The sequence below is a fragment of the Oncorhynchus tshawytscha genome, linkage group LG05 (genome assembly GCF_018296145.1).
Source record: "Oncorhynchus tshawytscha isolate Ot180627B linkage group LG05, Otsh_v2.0, whole genome shotgun sequence".
Classification (NCBI taxonomy): Eukaryota; Metazoa; Chordata; class Actinopteri; order Salmoniformes; family Salmonidae; genus Oncorhynchus; species Oncorhynchus tshawytscha.
In genome coordinates, this window is record NC_056433.1 from 82,781,317 (window position 1) to 82,799,983 (window position 18,667).

Genomic DNA, 18,667 nt, shown 5'->3' on the forward strand with positions numbered 1-18,667 from the left:
TTTGACCAATCAGATCAGCTATTTTACAAATAGTTGAGTAAAAGACTAGAACTGGGCTGCGTGTGTGAACAAAGCCTAAAAGACTCACAGTGCATTTTGTTAGATTCCTGGAAGTCCTCGTCCTCCTTGTTGACAGTTTTGGGAGCCTTGGTAAACTGGTTAATGTTGTCATCCAGGAACCAGCTCAGGTTCTCATCAAACACTGTAGCCAGAATGTGAAACTCCTTGTTGACGTTTTTCTGAAATGGGAAATAAATAAACGTGAAAATATTTGATGTGAGTGCTCTGTCTGTATTTGACCTTTTTCTAATGCCAAGTCAGCTGATGAACACATTACAGATTCAATATTTCAACACACTGACAATAAAGGTATTCAATCCAATTCCATTTCTTTACCTGTTTCCCTTTTTTGAGGGTCTTTTTTTTGCAGACCAGGAGGGGTCCAACAAGGCCGGAGCTGGTGTCTTTCACAGGATCCACGGCTGAGTAGTAGAAGTATGTAATGCAGTCTGCATCGTCCGCCACCGGCCCGCCACCCTTAGGGACCACCCACTCATAGGTGTGGGTGGTGCCTGGTTTGACCAGCGCTGCCGGGGGAGGGGTTACAGTTCCTGGAGGGTAGGGGTTAGAGGTTAATAAGATAAAGATTCCATGGCTTGGTGATTAGTTTTAATAAACGGTCTGTGTTATGGCAAAAACAGAAGGACCAGGATTAGAGCTGTCCCAGAAAACATGCCCACATTGGCACCACGTGGGCCCAATGCGGGCTAAAATATTGGCCCCATCTAGGCTGTCTACATTGGGCCGATGCGCCTTTGCTATTTTAATAGGAATTTATTTATAATATATTTATTACAATTTAATTCAATGCATAAATTTCATAATTTTACAAGCCTTCGAGGTGTTTAAGGAACGTGTTAGATTTGGTTGTCTTTCTGATACAATATATCGTGCATATACGCATATACACTGCATATACGCATACACACTGCATATACACTGCATATACGCATACACACTGCATATACACTGCATATACGCATACACACTGCATATACGCATACACACTGCATATACGCATACACTGCATATACGCATACACACTGCATATACACTGCATATACGCATACACACTGCATATACGCATACACACTGCATATACGCATACACTGCATATACGCATACACACTGCACACTGCATACCCACTGCATATACGTCATACACACTGTCATATACACTGCATATACACATATGCATTCCTAATATTGAGTTGCACAATTTCATAATTTTACAAGCCTTCGAGGTGTTTAAGGAACGTGTTAGAGTTGTCTTTCTGATACAATATATCGTGCATATACGCACCACTGCATATACGCATACACACTGCATATCACTGCATATACGCATACACACTGCATATACGCATACACACTGCATATACACTGCATATACGCATACACACTGCATATACGCATACACACTGCATATACGCATACACTGCATATACGCATACACACTGCACACACTGCATACACACTGCATATACGCATACACACTGCATATACACTGCATATACACATATGCATTCCTAATATTGAGTTGCACCCTCTTTTTGCCCTCAGAACAGCCTCAATTCGTCAGGTCATGGACTACAAGGTGTCGTGGAAAGCGTTCCACAGGGATGCTGGCCCATGTTGGCTGGATGTACTTTGAGTGGCGGACCATTCTTGATACACATGGGAAACTGTTGAGCTTTTTAAACCCCACAGCGTTGCAGTTCTTGACAGACTCAAACCGTGTGTGCCTGGCACCTACTGTACTACCAGACCCCGTTCAAACAGTGTGTGCCTGGCACCTACTGTACTACCAGACCCCGTTCAAACAGTGTGTGCCTGGCACCTACTGTACTACCAGACCCCGTTCAAACAGTGTGTGCCTGGCACCTACTGTACTACCAGACCCCAAACAGTTCAAACAGTGTGTGCCTGGCACCTACTGTACTACCAGACCCCGTTCAAACAGTGTGTGCCTGGCACCTACTGTACTACCAGACCCGTTCAAACAGTGTGTGCCTGGCACCTACTGTACTACCAGACCCCGTTCAAACAGTGTGTGCCTGGCACCTACTGTACTACCAGACCCCGTTCAAACAGTGTGTGCCTGGCACCTACTGTACTACCAGACCCCATTCAAACAGTGTGTGCCTGGCACCTACTGTACTACCAGACCCCGTTCAAACAGTGTGTGCCTGGCACCTACTGTACTACCAGACCCCGTTCAAACAGTGTGTGCCTGGCACCTACTGTACTACCAGACCCCGTTCAAACAGTGTGTGCCTGGCACCTACTGTACTACCAGACCCCGTTCAAATGCACTTCAATATGTTGTCTTGCCCATTCACCCTATGAATGGCACACATACACAATCCATGCCTCAATTGTCTCAAGGCTTAAAAATCTTTCTTTAACCTGTCTTCTCCACTTCATCTACACTGATTTGAGGTGGATTTAACAAGTGACATCAATAAGGGATCATAGCTTTCACCTGGATTCACCTGGTCAGTCTATGTCATGGAAACAGCAGGTGTTCCTAATGTTTTGTACACTTTAAAAAATATATATATTATTTTCTTTTTTTAAACAAGATGTGAGATGCACTTATTTAAAGGGGCAATCAACAGTTGAAACAATAACAGCGAAACAATAGTAAATCCAAGGGATGGGGCTGGAGAAATGTGAACATTCTCAAATTCATGTTTTGAGGCTACACAGTGTTTGTTTATATTTACTTTGTTTACAAACAAAGGAGTAAAACAATCTTATATTTTAGGTTCTGATGGGTTCGACCGTTGAACTAAGATCATGAGGCATTTATAAGTTATGTTCTTGAAGAATCAATGAGAACCTACAGTAGCGTTCATTTATAAGTCCAAACATTGAGGTAGTAACTACAGATTGCCCCTTTAGGAACTTTTTAAAGACTGCATCATTGACAGTGTACAAGATCGAAAAACATTGGCCATCACACAACAGAACACAGACACTCAGTAAAATAAAGTGTGAGAACTGTGTGCAAACCACACCCTAAAATATTAAAATGAGCCCCTGCTTTTAGCTGGACTTGGTGTGGGCTAGCTCCTATTGGGCTGGTGTGGGCTAGCCCCTATTGGGTTGGTGTGGGCTAGCCCCTATTGGGTTGGTGTGGGCTAGCCCCTATTGGGTTGGTGTGGGCTAGCCCCTATTGGGTTGGTGTGGGCTAGCCCCTATTGGGTTGGTGTGGGCTAGCCCCTATTGGGTTGGTGTGGGCTAGCCCCTATTGGGCTGGTGTGGGCTAGCCCCTATTGGGCTGGTGTGGGCTAGCCCCTATTGGGCTGGTGTGGGCTGGGGCTGGTGGGGCTAGCCCCTATTGGGCTGGTGTGGGCTAGCCCCTATTGGGTTGGTGTGGGCTAGCCCCTATTGGGTTGGTGTGGGCTAGCCCCTATTGGGTTGGTGTGGGCTAGCCCCTATTGGGTTGGTGTGGGCTAGCCCCTATTGGGTTGGTGTGGGCTAGCCCCTATTGGGTTGGTGTGGGCTAGCCCCTATTGGGTTGGTGTGGGCTAGCCCCTATTGGGCTGGTGTGGGCTAGCCCCTATTGGGCTGGTGTGGGCTAGCCTCTATTGGGCTGGTGTGGGCTAGCCCCTATTGGGTTGGTGTGGGCTAGCCTGTGCTGGGCTTGGTGTGGTCTAGTCTGGGCTGGGCTTGGTGTGGTCTAGTCTGGGCTGGGCTTGGTGTGGGCTAGGCTGGGCTTGGTGTGGGCTAGGCTGGGCTTGGTGTGGGCTAGTCTGGGCTGGGCTTGGTGTGGGCTAGCATGGGCTGGGCTTGGTGTGGGCTAGCCTGGGCTGGGCTTGGTGAGGGCTAGCCTGTGCTGGGCTTGGTGTGGGCTAGCCTGTGCTGGGCTTGGTGTGGGCTAGCCTGTGCTGGGCTTGGTGTGGGCTAGCCTGTGCTGGGCTTGGTGTGGGCTAGCCTGGGCTGAGCTTGGTGTGGGCTAGCATGTGCTGGGCTTGGTGTGGGCTAGCATGTGCTGGGCTTGGTGTGGGCTAGCATGTGCTGGGCTGGCCCATGTTGAGGTGGTGTGGGCTAGTCTGTGTGAAAGGTTGGTGTAGGCGATCCCGTGTTGGGCTGATGTGGGATTGGTGTAAGCTAGCCTGTGCTGAGCTTGTTGTGGGCTAGCCCAATGTTGGGCTGGTGTGGGCTAGGCCGTGCCCATCTTGCCAACCAAAAAGCCACACGGGGCCAATGGGGTCATGTTTTCTGGGTATCTTTCTCTGAGACTGCCCTTCTCTGTGTCAAGACTGCCCTTCTCTGTGTCAGGGAGGCTCTCTGCCAAAGCTGACTTTCTCTCCTCTGTTCTCATCCACCTAAATCTATCTGCTGCCTTCGACACCGTGAACCATCAGATCCTCCTCTCCACCCTCTCAGGGCTGGACGTCTCAGGCTCTGCACACTCCTGGATTGCGTCCTACTTGGCAGACCTCTCCTAGCAGATGACGTGGAGAGGATCTGTGTCTGCACCATGTACTCTCACGTGTCCCAAGGCTCGGGTTCTAGGCCCTCTGCTATTGCCTCTATACACCAAGTAACTCAGCCCTATCATATCTTCACATGGTGAGGAATACCTTTCGTGAACTAACGCTTTACTTTTTTTGTTTTTCGTCTTACTAGCTCTGACTTTGCTGATATCTACTTTTTTGAGGAAAAATGTCCTTATTATGACTGTGATATGTGGTTGTCCAACCCAGCTACAGTATCTTAACTTCACTTACTGTAAGTCACTCTGGATAAGGGTGTGTGCTAAATGACTAACATGTAAAGGTAAAATTGGGCCTACGGTCATAATATGTTCTGTGCTTATTCTGGGCAGGTGTAAATGTGTGTACACTGCCAGCAGGACTCAGTAACTAACCAGCCACTACTGTAGCTAATGTCCTAGGTTCCACTGTCAGACCACTGAATATAGACTTTTAGACTTTACACTGTGGATGTCTAGCATCACTACCTAGCAAGAGCAAATTAAGTGACATTGTTTAGTTTTATTTGGACCGAGTTTGGTGAGAGAAAGATGCTGGTGACCAAACATAAAACATCCCTGGCCAGCTGGCCGGGTCCCCACCTCTTCCTCAGTGTGGCTGAACACCTGCAGGAACTGGATACCAGGGTTTGGGGTCAATTCTATTTAAATTCCAGTCAATTCAGAAAGTAAGGGCTCAATTCAATCCGTAGTGCTGAAGATCTGTGCTGTAGCATAATTTCCATTTAAAGGTAATTTTCGATTGAGCTGACATATACAGCGTTTACAATGAATGCAGAGTCTCCGCGAATGATGGCACACTACCTTTAAATTTATATCACGCTGTAGCGCCGATCATTAGTGCTACGGATTGAATGGGGCCCATTGAAAAGCATTAAATAAAGTTGGAACTCCAATTGACTGGCATTGAAATGAAATTGACCCTTGCTGGATACTGTAGTTCTATAAAAAAAAAAAAATTAAAAAGGCATAAATGAGCATACTTACTCGTCTCCTTCTTGATTTCTCTGAGTTTTTTGGCAGTGTAGGATTCTGTGAAAGCATTACGAGCGTTAATTGATGGTAATGAGACGTTTGTCACTGAAAGGAAAACATTTTTTACAACAAAAATAATAAACGGTGCTGTCTTGAAAAAAAAAAGGAGTCTCGCACTCTGGGAGCTCAGATGTAAATAATTGTGTAACCAACGTTTGGACAGACAAACTGTCCTCATCAGGGTGTTGACTCTTAACATGTAATTAATAATCATCACTCGTGTTTTACAACCTCTAACCTTCCAGTTCGTTATAGTAGAGAGTCCCTGACTGCTCGACGTTGTACTGCACTCCATGTGGCTGCACGGAGAACGGACGGCTGGCCTTGTTCTTAAACACCACCTTGATGGTGTCTTCCTCCTCGGCCCTGATCACAGGACCTGCAACACACACGGCAGCCATTCAGTCATTAATACATTTGTAGAAATATGCAATTTAGCAGTCGCTTTTATCCAAAGTAACAAAAAGTATGCATGCATTAAAAAATAAAAATAAACTTTTGGGTATCGATCCCACTATCCAAGTCTTGCCATGATCTACCATGTATTATAAACTGGGTGGTTCAAGCCCTGAATGCTGATTAGCTGACAGCCATGGTATATCAGACTGTATACCACGGGCATGACGAAACATATTTTTTACTGCTCTAATTACATTGGTAACCAGTTTTATAATAGCAGTAAGGCACCTCGGAGATTTGGCCAATATACCACAGCTAAGGGCTGTATCCAGGCACTCCGCGTTGCGTCGTGCTGAGAACAGCCCACAGCTCTGGTATATTTCCCATAACCACAAACCTCCGGGGTGTCATTGCTTAAATCTACAGAGGACCCACTACAAGACTAGTGGGATAGTTCTCCTACTCCCGGAGCAACAGAATCAACCTGCAGTATGAATGAACTACAGTGACTAGTGGGATAGTTCTCCTACTCCCGGAGCAACAGAATCAACCTGCAGTATGAATGAACTACAGTGACTAGTGAAAGTCTACACATCCATTGCATAGTCTTCACATTTTATAAATGACCTCTAAAAAGGGATTCAATTGGATTTACAGAGTTAGAGGCATAAATATCACCAAAAATGCTAACCACCCATGTTATTGGTGAGAGGTTAGCATGTTTTCGGGGTATGATCTTTGTGCCTCTGTAACTTTCTCTCTCATCATTATTCATGATTCATTCATGATTATCTGTATTATCTGTAGTCAGGGAGGCATCCACATTAATGTGAAAGCGTTCAGAAACATATTCTGTTCTTATTTACAATAAAAAGTGACTCCAAAATGACACAATTCATTATTACCCAATAATTTCTATTTTTTTAATATTTTTTTTGATTGAACCTCTATTTAACTAAGCAAGTCAGTTAAGAACAAATTCTTATTTGCAATGATGGCCTACCAAAAGGCCTCCTGCGGGGACAGGGGCCTGGGATTAAAAAAATATTTAAAAAGTACAATATAAATATAGGACAAAACACACATCACAACAAGAGAGACAACATTACCTAAAGAGAGACCTAAAGACAACAAAATAGCAAGGCAGCAACACATGACAGCACAGCATGGTAGCAACACAACATGACAACAACATGGTAGCAACACAACATGGTACAAACATTGTTGGGCACAGACAACAGCACAAAGGGCAAGAAGGTAGAGACAATCAATACATCACACAAAGCAGCCACAACTGTCTGTAAGATTGTCCATGATTGAGTCTTTGAATGAAGAGATTGAGACAAAACTGTCCAGTTGAGTGTTTGTTGCAGCTCGTTCCAGTCGCTAGCTGTAGCGAACTGGAAAGAGGAGCCACCCATTGATGTGTGTGCTTTGGGGACCTTTAACAGAATGTGACTGGCAGAACAGGTGTTGTATGTGGAGGATGAGGGCTGCAGTAGATATCTCAGATAGGGGGGAGTGAACAGGTGTTGTAAGTGGAGGATGAGGGCTGCAGTAGGTATCTCAGATAGGGGGGAGTGAGGCCTTAGAGGGTTTTATAAATAAGCGTCAACCAGTGGGTCTTGCGACGGGTATACAGAGATGACCAGTTTACAGAGGAGTATAGAGTGCATTGATGTGCAGTGATGTGTCCTATTAGGAGCATTGGTGACAAATCTGATGGCCGAATGGTAAAGAACATCTAGCCGCTCGAGAGCACCGTTACCTGCCGATCTATAAATTACTTTTCATAATCTAGCATGGGTAGGATGGTCATCTGAATCAGGGTTAGTTTGGCTGCTGAGGTGAAAGAGGAGCAATTACAATAGAGGAAACCAAGTCTAGATTTAACTTTAGCCTGCAGCATTGATATGTGCTGAGAGAAGGACAGTGCACTGTCTAGCCATGCTCCCAAGTATTTGTATGACTACCTCAAGCTCTAAACCCTCAGAGGTAGTAATCACACTTGTGGGGAGAGGGGCATTCCTCTTACCAAACCACATGACCTTTGTTTTGGAGGTGTTCAGAAAAAGGTTAAGGGCAGAGAAAGCTTGTTGGACACTAAGAAAGCTTTGTTGTAGAGCATTTAACACAAAATACTGGGAGGGCACAGCATTAGGCACAACATAATCCAAAGCACAACCAAAACAAACTGCAAATGCATCCGACAAGTTTGTAGAATCACATGCTTGATGTGTATTTAGTCATTGCGTGCTAGGAATATGGGACCAAATACAACATTTTTAACTACTAGTGAATTTGTCCGAATAGTAATGACACCTGCAAATGGGGGGGCATAAAGTGCTTTAATTTCTATAGAGCAAAAAAATATATTTAAGAAAATACTCTGAAGTTAAAGGAGTGTCTATTTTTTTCATCAAAATTGTTCAAGCTCAGGGCCTCCTGGGTGGCGCAGTGGTCTAAGGCCCTGCATTGCAGTGCTAGCTGTGCCACCAGAGACTCTGGGTTTGCGCCCAGGCTCTGTCGCAGCCGGCCGCGACTGGGAGGTCCGTGGGGCGACGCACAATTGGCCTAGCGTCGTCCGGGTTAGGGAGGGTTTGGCCGGTAGGGATATCCTTGTCTCATCACGCACTAGCGACTTCTGTGGCGGGCCGGGCGCAGTGCACACTAGTCGCCAGGTGCACGGTGTTTCCTCCGACACATTGGTGCGGCTGGCTTCCGGGTTGGATGCGCGCTGTGTTAAGAAGCAGTGCGGCTTGATTGGGTTGTGTTTCGGAGGACGCATGACTTTCGACCTTCGTCTCTCCCGAGCCCGTACGGGAGTTGTAGCGATGAGACAAGATAGTAACTACTAACAATTGGATACCATGAAATTGGGCTAAAAATAATAATAATAATACATTTGGTTGGGAATTATTGATGGACAGAAATATTAAAACCTTGTCTGTAATTTTCAAGCAGATTTAAGTCAGGACTGACTTAAACAAGAGCATAATAATTGATTGGACTAAATTGTTTTGGTATTGTTTTTGGTATCTTTAAGTTTGTTTTCAGTGTATTACACTAAACTTTGTTGATTTGATGATGTTTAAGTTGAAATGGTGCTGAAATAGTGGAGTCAGGGCTCCTGTTGTCTTTGTGCTGACTTGTGGGTAACTCTGAGGTTGTAAATCAGTAGTTGTTCAGTAAACTGTTGAAAAGATTAACTTGCGTGACCACGCTGCAGGTCATATAACTGTTTGTTACATGCAATATTTGCTTTGTGGACTTCACCACAGATGTTGCTCTTTTGGTTTTGTGATGAAACAAACATACGTGTAGTTTAATTGATTCTGCCACTGTGTGACTGCTGTCTTTTTGTTGTCACAGCCTTGTTGTATATCATGGTGGCATGTGAATGAATGGGTTGAAGAGCAAACGCCGCAAATATCACAACAGATTTAATATGGTATTTTTACTGGCTTGGCTTGGCTTCCTCAGTGATTTTACCCACGCACCGCTACTGCTGATTTACACCTTTTGGAAAGCCCTTCTGGTGTGTCTTTGGCATAAAAATTGGTGTAATTGTCCCTGGGCTTTGCTCCTTTCATATTTCTTCTGATCCTGACAAACTCCCCAGTCCCTGCAAATGACAAGCATACCCATAACATGATGCTGCCACCCCAATACTTGAAAATACAGAGGGTTTCACACTGTGTTGTATTGGATTTGACCCAAACCTGTCGTTAATGTCTTTGCCATGTTGTCTTGCAGTACCTCTTAACGGCCTTGTTGCACACAGAATGGATGATTTGGAGTGGAATTTTTAACACAGGCTTGTGGCATTTATCATGTTATGGGTATGCTTGTCACCAGCAGGGGAGTTTGTTAGGATAAAAATACATATGAAAGGAGCAAAGCCCAGGTAAGTAGTTAAAATCCGCCTCAGTCTTTTGATTTTGAAAAAAATCTATGAATATATGTTTCCCTAAGAGTTTTTCTAACATTACTCAAAATTATTCACAGCCGTAATGGCTGTCAACAGTGCATCCACCAAGTATTAACTCAGGGATGTGGAGACATCAAATAAAATGTTATTTGTCACATGCTTGGTAAACAACAGGTATAGACGAACAGTGAAATGCTGACTTACATGCCCTTTCCCAACAATGCAGAGAGAAAGAAAATAGAAAAAGAAAAGTAATACCTCGTAATAATAAATACACAGTGAGTATAACTTGGCTCTATTACATGGGGTACCAGTACAGAGTCGAAGTGCAGGGGTACGAGGTGATTGAGGTAGACACTGTATGTACATATAACTAGGAGTTATACTGTATGTACATATATGTATGTACATATAACTAGGAGTAATACTGTATGTACATATAACTAGGAGTAATACTGTATGTACATATAACTAGGAGTAAAGTGACATGATAAACAGTAGCAGCAGCAGATGTGATGAGTTTAAAAAAGTTAGTGCAAAAACGGTCAATGCAGATCGTTTGGTTAGCTATTTGGTTAACTATTTAACTAACTATTTAGCAGGCTTATGGCTTGGGGTTTGAAGCTGTTCAGGGTCCTGTTGGTCCTGCATTGGTACCACTTGCCGTGCGATTGCAGAGAGAACAGTCTATGACTTGGGTGACAGGAGTATTTGACCATTTTTAGGGCCTTCCTCTGACACCGCCTGGTATATAGATCCTGGATGGCAGGGAGCTCTGCCCCAGTGATGTACTTGGCCGTACGCACTACCCTCTGTGGCGCCTTGCCAAGCAGTCACCATACCAGGCGGTGATGCAGCCAGTCAAGATGCTCTCAATGGTGCAGCTGTATAACTTTTTGAGGATCTGAGGACCCATTCTCAATCTTTTCAGCGTCCTGAGGGGAAAGAGGCATTGCCATGCCTTCTTTACGACTGTGTTGGTGTGTGTCGACCATGATAGATCCTTAGTGATTTCAACACTGAGGAACTTGAAGCTCTCGACCCGCTCAACTTCAGCCCGTCGATTTGAATGATCAATCAATACATCCTATTTTTTATTTTTTATTCATTTGGACAGTTTTATATAATTTTTCTTTCACTTTGAAAATGTGGAGTAGGTTGTGTAGATCGATAGAAAAAAATTAGAATGTAATCCCTTTTTTAGATTTAATTTCAAGGCAGCATAATGTGAAGACAGTGCAAGAGGTGTGTAGTACATTACCCAGAATCCCTAGGTGCAACTCCTCAGGTGTTCTCTCCTTTTGCACGGTGAAGGTGTTGTCTGTGTACTCCTTGTACTGGACCTTCTTATATTTCCCGCCAATACGATCGTTACCCCTCTGGAAAAACGTCTCTGAATCACTGAGGACATTCAGGAGGGACAAAGAACATGGTACCAGTCAGATCAGCACCAATACAAGACCAGAAAACAACCCCCTTCAGTCCGTTTCTATATTTTTTGGGGGGACCAGGTTTAAATTGGTAATGGGCAATAGTTACGCACTCAAAAATCCCGTTTCAACTCAAAACAAGTTCTCCCAAACCACAGACGACAGTGATGTTACTGACCCATCTGTGTTCAGAGGTTTCCCTGTGCCGTGGTTGACCTGTGAAGGGGCATAGTCCCACAGCACCTCCTCGGCAGCGATGAAGTACTCCCTCACCTCCCCATTGGGCCGCGGCTTGTGGACGGCAGGGAAACACTTCTTGACCTCGAAGAGGGCCTGCATGCCCGCTGAGGTGGAGGAAATCACAGGAAGACTATCACTTTATCCTATTGGACACAGACGTCAGTTTAACATCTAGTTTTGATTGACATTTGATTGAATTGTCAACTAATGTGAAATCAACCAAAAAATGTCACCATGTCGTTGAATTTAGGTTCAAAGTTGGGCGAAGAAAGGATATTCCTTTACACTGAGGAACTTTTTGCAAATCCAATCAGTTTTCCTCGTTGATTCAACGTCATCGCATTGAATTGTTTTTTGAAGTCATGTGGAAACGGCGTTGATTCAACCGGTTTGTGTCCATTAACTCGGACTCTGGCAAATAAAATGTTCACTCTGTGGCATGTCTTGTAACTTGTTGGGAAGTTGTTGTACTACCCTCTGATTGGCTGTCTATCTGGGCCCTAAGAATCTCGGAGTAGGTGATTCATTTTAACCTTCTAGATCTTTATTATTAATAGCATATGGCAAGGGAACACCTGGTCCTACATTGGTTCAGCAGCCTATTCTCTGAGATGCTTATTGGATACAGTCCCTGGCTTGTGAAATACATACATACCCATTAGGTGGTCGTTGACCTGGCAGCTCAGCAGCCAGTGACCAGGGTTGTCAGCAGTCATCTCCACATTGGTGAATGTGGCTGGGAACAAGCTGACCGCGTCAGTGTGGTGACCAAGGTTGGTCAGGATCTGGCCATGAAAGAACACTGAATGGATGTCCACCTCATTGCCCATGCCGATCAGGTGCCAGTGGATCTTGTTTCCGACACACATGCTCAGGTCAGGCAGGTTGCCGTACACAAAGCCATTGATCGCTGCAAAACAGTGGACACACTATGTTAGTGGCCTATGATCTCATAGGCTTTGTGCGTTGTTTAGCGCGTGTGTGTGTGTGTGTGTGTAAGTGTTATTTACGTTAATAATCTCACAGTGCATCAGGTTGCTCTCCTGGAAGGCTTCATCATCTTTGTCTACTTTAGTTATGGGTTGTTGTGGGCTGTTGGCTGCTGGTGATGGTTGTTGTGGGCTGTTGGCTGCTGTTGATGGCTGTTGTGGGCTGTTGGCTGCTGTTGATGGCTGTTGTGGGCTGTTGGCTGCTGTTGATGGCTGTTGTGGGCTATTGGCTGCTGTTGATGGCTGTTGTGGGCTGTTGGCTGCTGTTGATGGCTGAGTGCAGTAGGTCTTGATGTTGTCGTCCAGGTACCAGCTCATGTTCTCGTCCGACACGGTGAACATCAGGACGTACGAGTAGTCTGCTGCCTTGTCACCATAGACATCCAGGGTACCTGCGCATCTCAGAAATAAACATCCATGTACATGATGACATACTATGGCCTTTATGACACAGGGAGATGGTGTGTGTTCTCTCTTCTGTAACCTCTTCTGTCGCCACAATGGGCTAATAACACTATACATAAAACTCAAATATATATATTTTTTTTTAAACATTTTTGTATTTTTATTTAACCTTCATTTAACTAGGCAAGTCAGTTAAGAACAAATTCTTATTTACAATGACGGCCTTACGTCGGCCAAACCTGGACGACGCTGGGCCTATGGGACTTCCAATCACGTCCGGTTGTGATACAGCCTGGAATCTAACCAGGGTGTCTGTAGTGATGCCTCAAGCACTGAGATACAGTGCCATAGATCGCTGTGCCACTCGGGGGCTCCAGTGGTGCAACATGTTGTTGTTCAAAACCAGATCAGACCTCCTACTGTACATAACCAGCGTTTAGGTGCCCGATAAGAAGCCTGTACCTTTTTTACAGATGATGAGGGGTCCAACAAGTCCTGAGGCGATGTCTTGAGGTGCGTGGAGGTGGGAGTGATAGGCGCGTGCCAGGCAGTTGGTGTCATCCTTGGTGGGGGCGTGGGTGTCGCTCAGGACCCACACGTAAGTGTAGCTCTTCCCAGGATCCACCCGGTCGTCATGTTTCTCCGCATCTGTCGTCTCGTCCGGGTACAAAGCACCTGGCAATATGGGAGTTATCTGGATCAGTGACTGACTTCAATATGGGAGTTATCTGGATCAGTGACTGACTTCAATATGGGAGTTATCTGGATCAGTGACTGACTTCAATATGGGAGTTATCTGGATCAGTGACTGACTTCAATATGGGAGTTATCTGGATCAGTGACGGACTTCAATATGGGAGTTATCTGGATCAGTGACTGACTTCAATATGGGAGTTATCTGGATCAGTGACTGACTTCAATATGGGAGTTATCTGGATCAGTGACTGACTTCAATATGGGAGTTATCTGGATTAGTGACTGACTTCAATATGGGAGTTATCTGGATCAGTGACTGACTTCAATATGGGAGTTATCTGGATCAGTGACTGACTTCAATATGGGAGTTATCTGGATCAGTGACTGACTTCAATATGGGAGTTATCTGGATCAGTGACTGACTTCAATATGGGAGTTATCTGGATCAGTGACTGACTTCAATATGGGACTTATCTGGATCAGTGACTGACTTCAATATGGGAGTTATCTGGATCAGTGACTGACTTCAATATGGGAGTTATCTGGATCAGTGACTGACTTCAATTTGTCTTGGGGAGGGGGGAGTGTATTTTCACACTTTATTGAGATAGTATGTAAATATGATGGGGATACAGGCAGGTGGGAAAAGTGGACGCAGGGATTGAATCCCGGTCCCCATCATGTGACTTGTGCCAGGAGTATTACCCACCTCACCCCACTCACTACAGGATTCACATTAGAGGGTGTCACTCCCACTCACTACAGGATTCACATTAGAGGGTGTCACTCCCACTCACTACAGGATTCACATTAGGTGTCACTCCCACTCACTATAGGATTCACATTAGAGGGTGTCACTCACACTCACTACAGGATTCACATTAGAGGGTGTCACTCACACTCACTACAGGATTCACATTAGAGGGTGTCACTCACACTTAGAGGGTGTCACTACTAGGATTCACATTAGAGGGTGTCACTCCCACTCACTACAGGATTCACATTAGAGGGTGTCACTCCCACTCACTACAGGATTCACATTAGAGGGTGTCACTCCCACTCACTACAGGATTCACATTAGAGGGTGTCACTCCCACTCACTACAGGATTCACATTAGAGGGTGTCACTCCCACTCACTACAGGATTCACATTAGAGGGTGTCACTCCCACTCACTACAGGATTCACATTAGAGGGTGTCACTCCCACTCACTACAGGATTCACATTAGAGGGTGTCACTCCCACTCACTACAGGATTCATATTAGAGGGTGTCACTCCCACTCACTACAGGATTCACATTAGAGGGTGTCACTCACACTCACTACATTCATACGATTCACATTAGAGGGTGTCACTCACACTCACTACATTCATACGATTCACATTAGAGGGTGTCACTCACACTCACTACATTCATACGATTCACATTAGAGGGTGTCACTCACACTCACTACATTCATAAGATTCACATACCATAATCTACAGACGGCTCCACACTCCATAATTAATAGGGCAACACAATCCATCATCTCTGTTGCCTGCAGTTATGGCAAATGTCCATTTTGTCTTGGAGGTTTTGCGTTGATAATTAAATAGGATATTCTTTCCTCTATTCTACTGTTCTAGACACCTATCCACATCCACTCACCCTCATTGGTCTTGTTGTACATGATTCCATGGGAGTGGATGGAGTAGGCCCTAGTGGCCATGTTCTTCAGGTGGACCTTGATCACGTCCCCTTCCTCAGCCGACATCACAGGACCCAGGAAGCCCAGCCACTTGGGCTTGGTTATCTCCTTTGTATAGGTGGCGTCCGTGTACTGCAGGTAAACTGCTTTCTTGTACACACTGCCGATTCTCTGGGGCCCGCGCTCCAGGAACGTAGCAGCGTGTCTGTCGTGGAGTGGAGAGAGGGGGGGTTAGGAGAAGAGACATAATTACATTTATACACACGCAACAACAAAAAAGTCTACATAGTATACAATCTATATTACTTTAAAAAAAATATATGTATAAATAATGATCTAAATATTCTTACACTTTTGACAGTATTTTGTGTAGATTTTTACAATTAAATCAGTTTTAATCTCACTTTGTCACACAACAAAATGTTGAACTAGTCAAGAGGTGTGAATACTTACTGAAGACTCTGTATAATGTAGATTTTACTGTAGTATATTATACAGGAAATACTGTGTTCAATGAATTCCTAAAACCCTCCTATCATAACTTCCCAAAACTTCTACATATACAGTCTGTGTGTGTGTATATATATATATACAGTACGCCCTAAATATATTCTATTATATTTTATTACTTCTTCATGACAGTTGTACTGAATTACTCACTCATCTTCCTTCAGAAGTTTGTTGAGGATGATGTTTTTCCCAGTGGGAGCGTAATCCCACTGAATCTCCCGAATCCCAATAAAATATTCCCGTGTGATACAGAACACAGGGATGAAGCAGCCCAGTAGAAGGAACAGGCTCGCTGTAGAACTCCCCATTTTGTCTCCAGACAGTCAGATGATTTTGTTATAGAACTCACAGCTTTTTATAGATACTGGGGTGATGGGTCCACACAGCCAATCACAAACAGGCAATGTGACCTCACACAAACACACACAGATGCAGAATTTCCAGACCTTTGACCTGGAGAAGACCATCGCTTATTTTCCCCAAATGGTATGTAGTACCTTATGTCTATCTGACTGCTACAAACACGTACACACACAAACATTGGTTTTACTCTCCAAGTGGGGACCAAATAAACGTATTCTCATTCAAAATCCTATTTTCCCTAACTGAACCTTAACCCCAAACCCCTAACCCTAAACTGAACCCCTAATACTAACCCTAAACTGAACCCCTGAGCCTAAAATATTATTTTTTCCTTTTGGTAACATGTCCTAAAAATGTCCTAATTTCTTTGTTTTTTTTCTTGTTTTACTATCCTTGTGAGGACTTTTGGAACTTTAAAGGCTAGTAAAGTTAGACAACAAACACTGGCCACTCTGTACATGATTCCATTGTTACTTTGTCTACCAAATCCACAAAGAGAGCTTTATTTCTGACAACAATGGCCAATCACATCATAGGACAATGAGTTGCTTCAGTCAATCACTGGTAAACAGACACTATTTACATAAGACCCCAAAGAGCACAGAGCATGACGAAGGGGTTTTCTGACTCAGAGAATCAACATGGTTTACAGGAATAGTCAAGGGAAATGTAATATTCGTTCTAACAAAGATATCTACAAATATTTTAGGATGTTGAGTAACCCTGGAAATATATATTTTTTAACATAAGGTATGAGGTGAGTTACGCTAGAGGACAGGGTGAGTTAAGCTGCCTACAAATTTCTGTACTAAATTTAATTTGACCACTTCCTTTTTAAAACAGGTCTATCTTTTATTTCCCAAACACAGTTCAACACAATCACAGTTTTTTGTCTTTTAATAATTTGAAGCATCTTTTAACACGGGCTTAACACCTAACAAACACAATGTACTTTTTAAACACTTTTAATATAGGCCCTGGGGTTACCTCATTTCACAGCAATAATGATTTGCGTTTTGCCTGGGAAGAAAACACTTCAATTTGCTTAACTTGCCATTGGCTCAGCTTACCCCAAGGCCATTGGCTCAGCTTACCCCAAGGCCATTGGCTCAGCTTACCCCAAGGCCATTGGCTCAGCTTACCCCAAGGCCATTGGCTCAGCTTACCCCAAGGCCATTGGCTCAGCTTACCCCAAGGCCATTGGCTCAGCTTACCCCAAGGCCATTGGCTCAGCTTACCCCAAGGCCATTGGCTCAGCTTACCCCAAGGCCATTGGCTCAGCTTACCCCAAGGCCATTGGCTCAGTTTACCCCAAGGCAAACAATTTGACTATATTTGCCAACACAGGAACAAGGATGCACTTTCATGCTAGGTTTAGGACCTCATATTGAAGGTTAATGAGACCTCAACTGATGTATAGAACAATCTTAAAAAGATCTACTTTGGTTTAGATACAAGCACCATGAAACCTCTAACACAATAAATGAATTTGACTTGGTGAAAATGTGTTTTCTGGACCTAACTTGCTTACTACTTTTTCCCCCATGTGGCTTCTTCCTTCACAGACGCCATGAAATGATGACATCTTCCTTAATATTTGGTCACGTGATTCATTTTGTGTTTCCTAGAACAACGGTGGCTCAACTTACCCTTTTGGCTCAACTTACCCCACATCTCCCCTATGGGAAATCCAACATGTCCTCACCATGTCCTCACCATGTCCTCACCATGTCCTCACCATGTCCTCACCATGTCCTCAACATGTCCTCACCATGTCCTCACGGTGGCTCAACTTACCCCACATCTCCCCTATGGGAAATCCAACATGTCCTCACCATGGGCTACTGAGGGCCAAGCAGTGATGTGAGGGGACAACAATGCAATCTAAGGTCATGCAAAAAAAAAAATCCCAATTAGTCAATGACTAACCACTTCCCCAGTCTAAAATGGGTCCGGCCCAATCTAACTAGTCAATGACAATAACCAAATCTACTTTTTGCTCTTGGACCAAATGGTTGTAGCCCAGCGTATTCCAAGTGGTGTTCAAATATTGTAGTTCTACATTTGAGCCAGATAGTGGGAGTATAACATCAGAACTATGGAAGTCTATGAAATGATGTGACAGTATGGTCCTATACCAAATCGACCCCCTAAACCCTATACCCTATGCACTTGTGGAGATATGAGAGGATTTGACAAGGTTAGCATATTGTAACAGCTCCACCTTTCCTTCTGATAGGCTAGGTGGAAGTTTCAACATATTGATTAGAAGTTGAGTGAAGGATTTAGGGGTTGATTTGTGGATTACGCCTATGACTTTAATAGCTGTCCTTGGTAAATACTCAAATAGGTATCAAAGTATACAACTTTGACAAATATAGCATGTTTACTATAAAACAAAATAGGAATAATC

At 44.2% G+C, this 18,667-nt stretch overlaps 1 protein-coding gene across 1 annotated transcript in view; it reads right to left on the minus strand.

Moving 5' to 3' along the window:
* Positions 1 to 16,239, minus strand: part of LOC112251428 (ceruloplasmin) — a 30,112-nt gene extending 13,873 nt beyond the window's left edge. Inside the window, exons 1-11 of the mRNA XM_042322536.1 lie at positions 16,042 to 16,239; positions 15,342 to 15,586; positions 13,459 to 13,671; positions 12,627 to 12,983; positions 12,258 to 12,512; positions 11,541 to 11,706; positions 11,194 to 11,333; positions 5,841 to 5,981; positions 5,555 to 5,599; positions 397 to 611; positions 89 to 239 (exon numbers count right to left, since the gene is read on the minus strand). Of these exons, the coding sequence (XP_042178470.1) occupies positions 89 to 239; positions 397 to 611; positions 5,555 to 5,599; positions 5,841 to 5,981; positions 11,194 to 11,333; positions 11,541 to 11,706; positions 12,258 to 12,512; positions 12,627 to 12,983; positions 13,459 to 13,671; positions 15,342 to 15,586; positions 16,042 to 16,199 (2,086 nt within the window). The 5' untranslated portion in view covers positions 16,200 to 16,239. The remainder of the gene's footprint in view (positions 1 to 88; positions 240 to 396; positions 612 to 5,554; positions 5,600 to 5,840; positions 5,982 to 11,193; positions 11,334 to 11,540; positions 11,707 to 12,257; positions 12,513 to 12,626; positions 12,984 to 13,458; positions 13,672 to 15,341; positions 15,587 to 16,041) is intronic.
* Between the last annotated feature and the right edge of the window lie 2,428 nt (positions 16,240 to 18,667).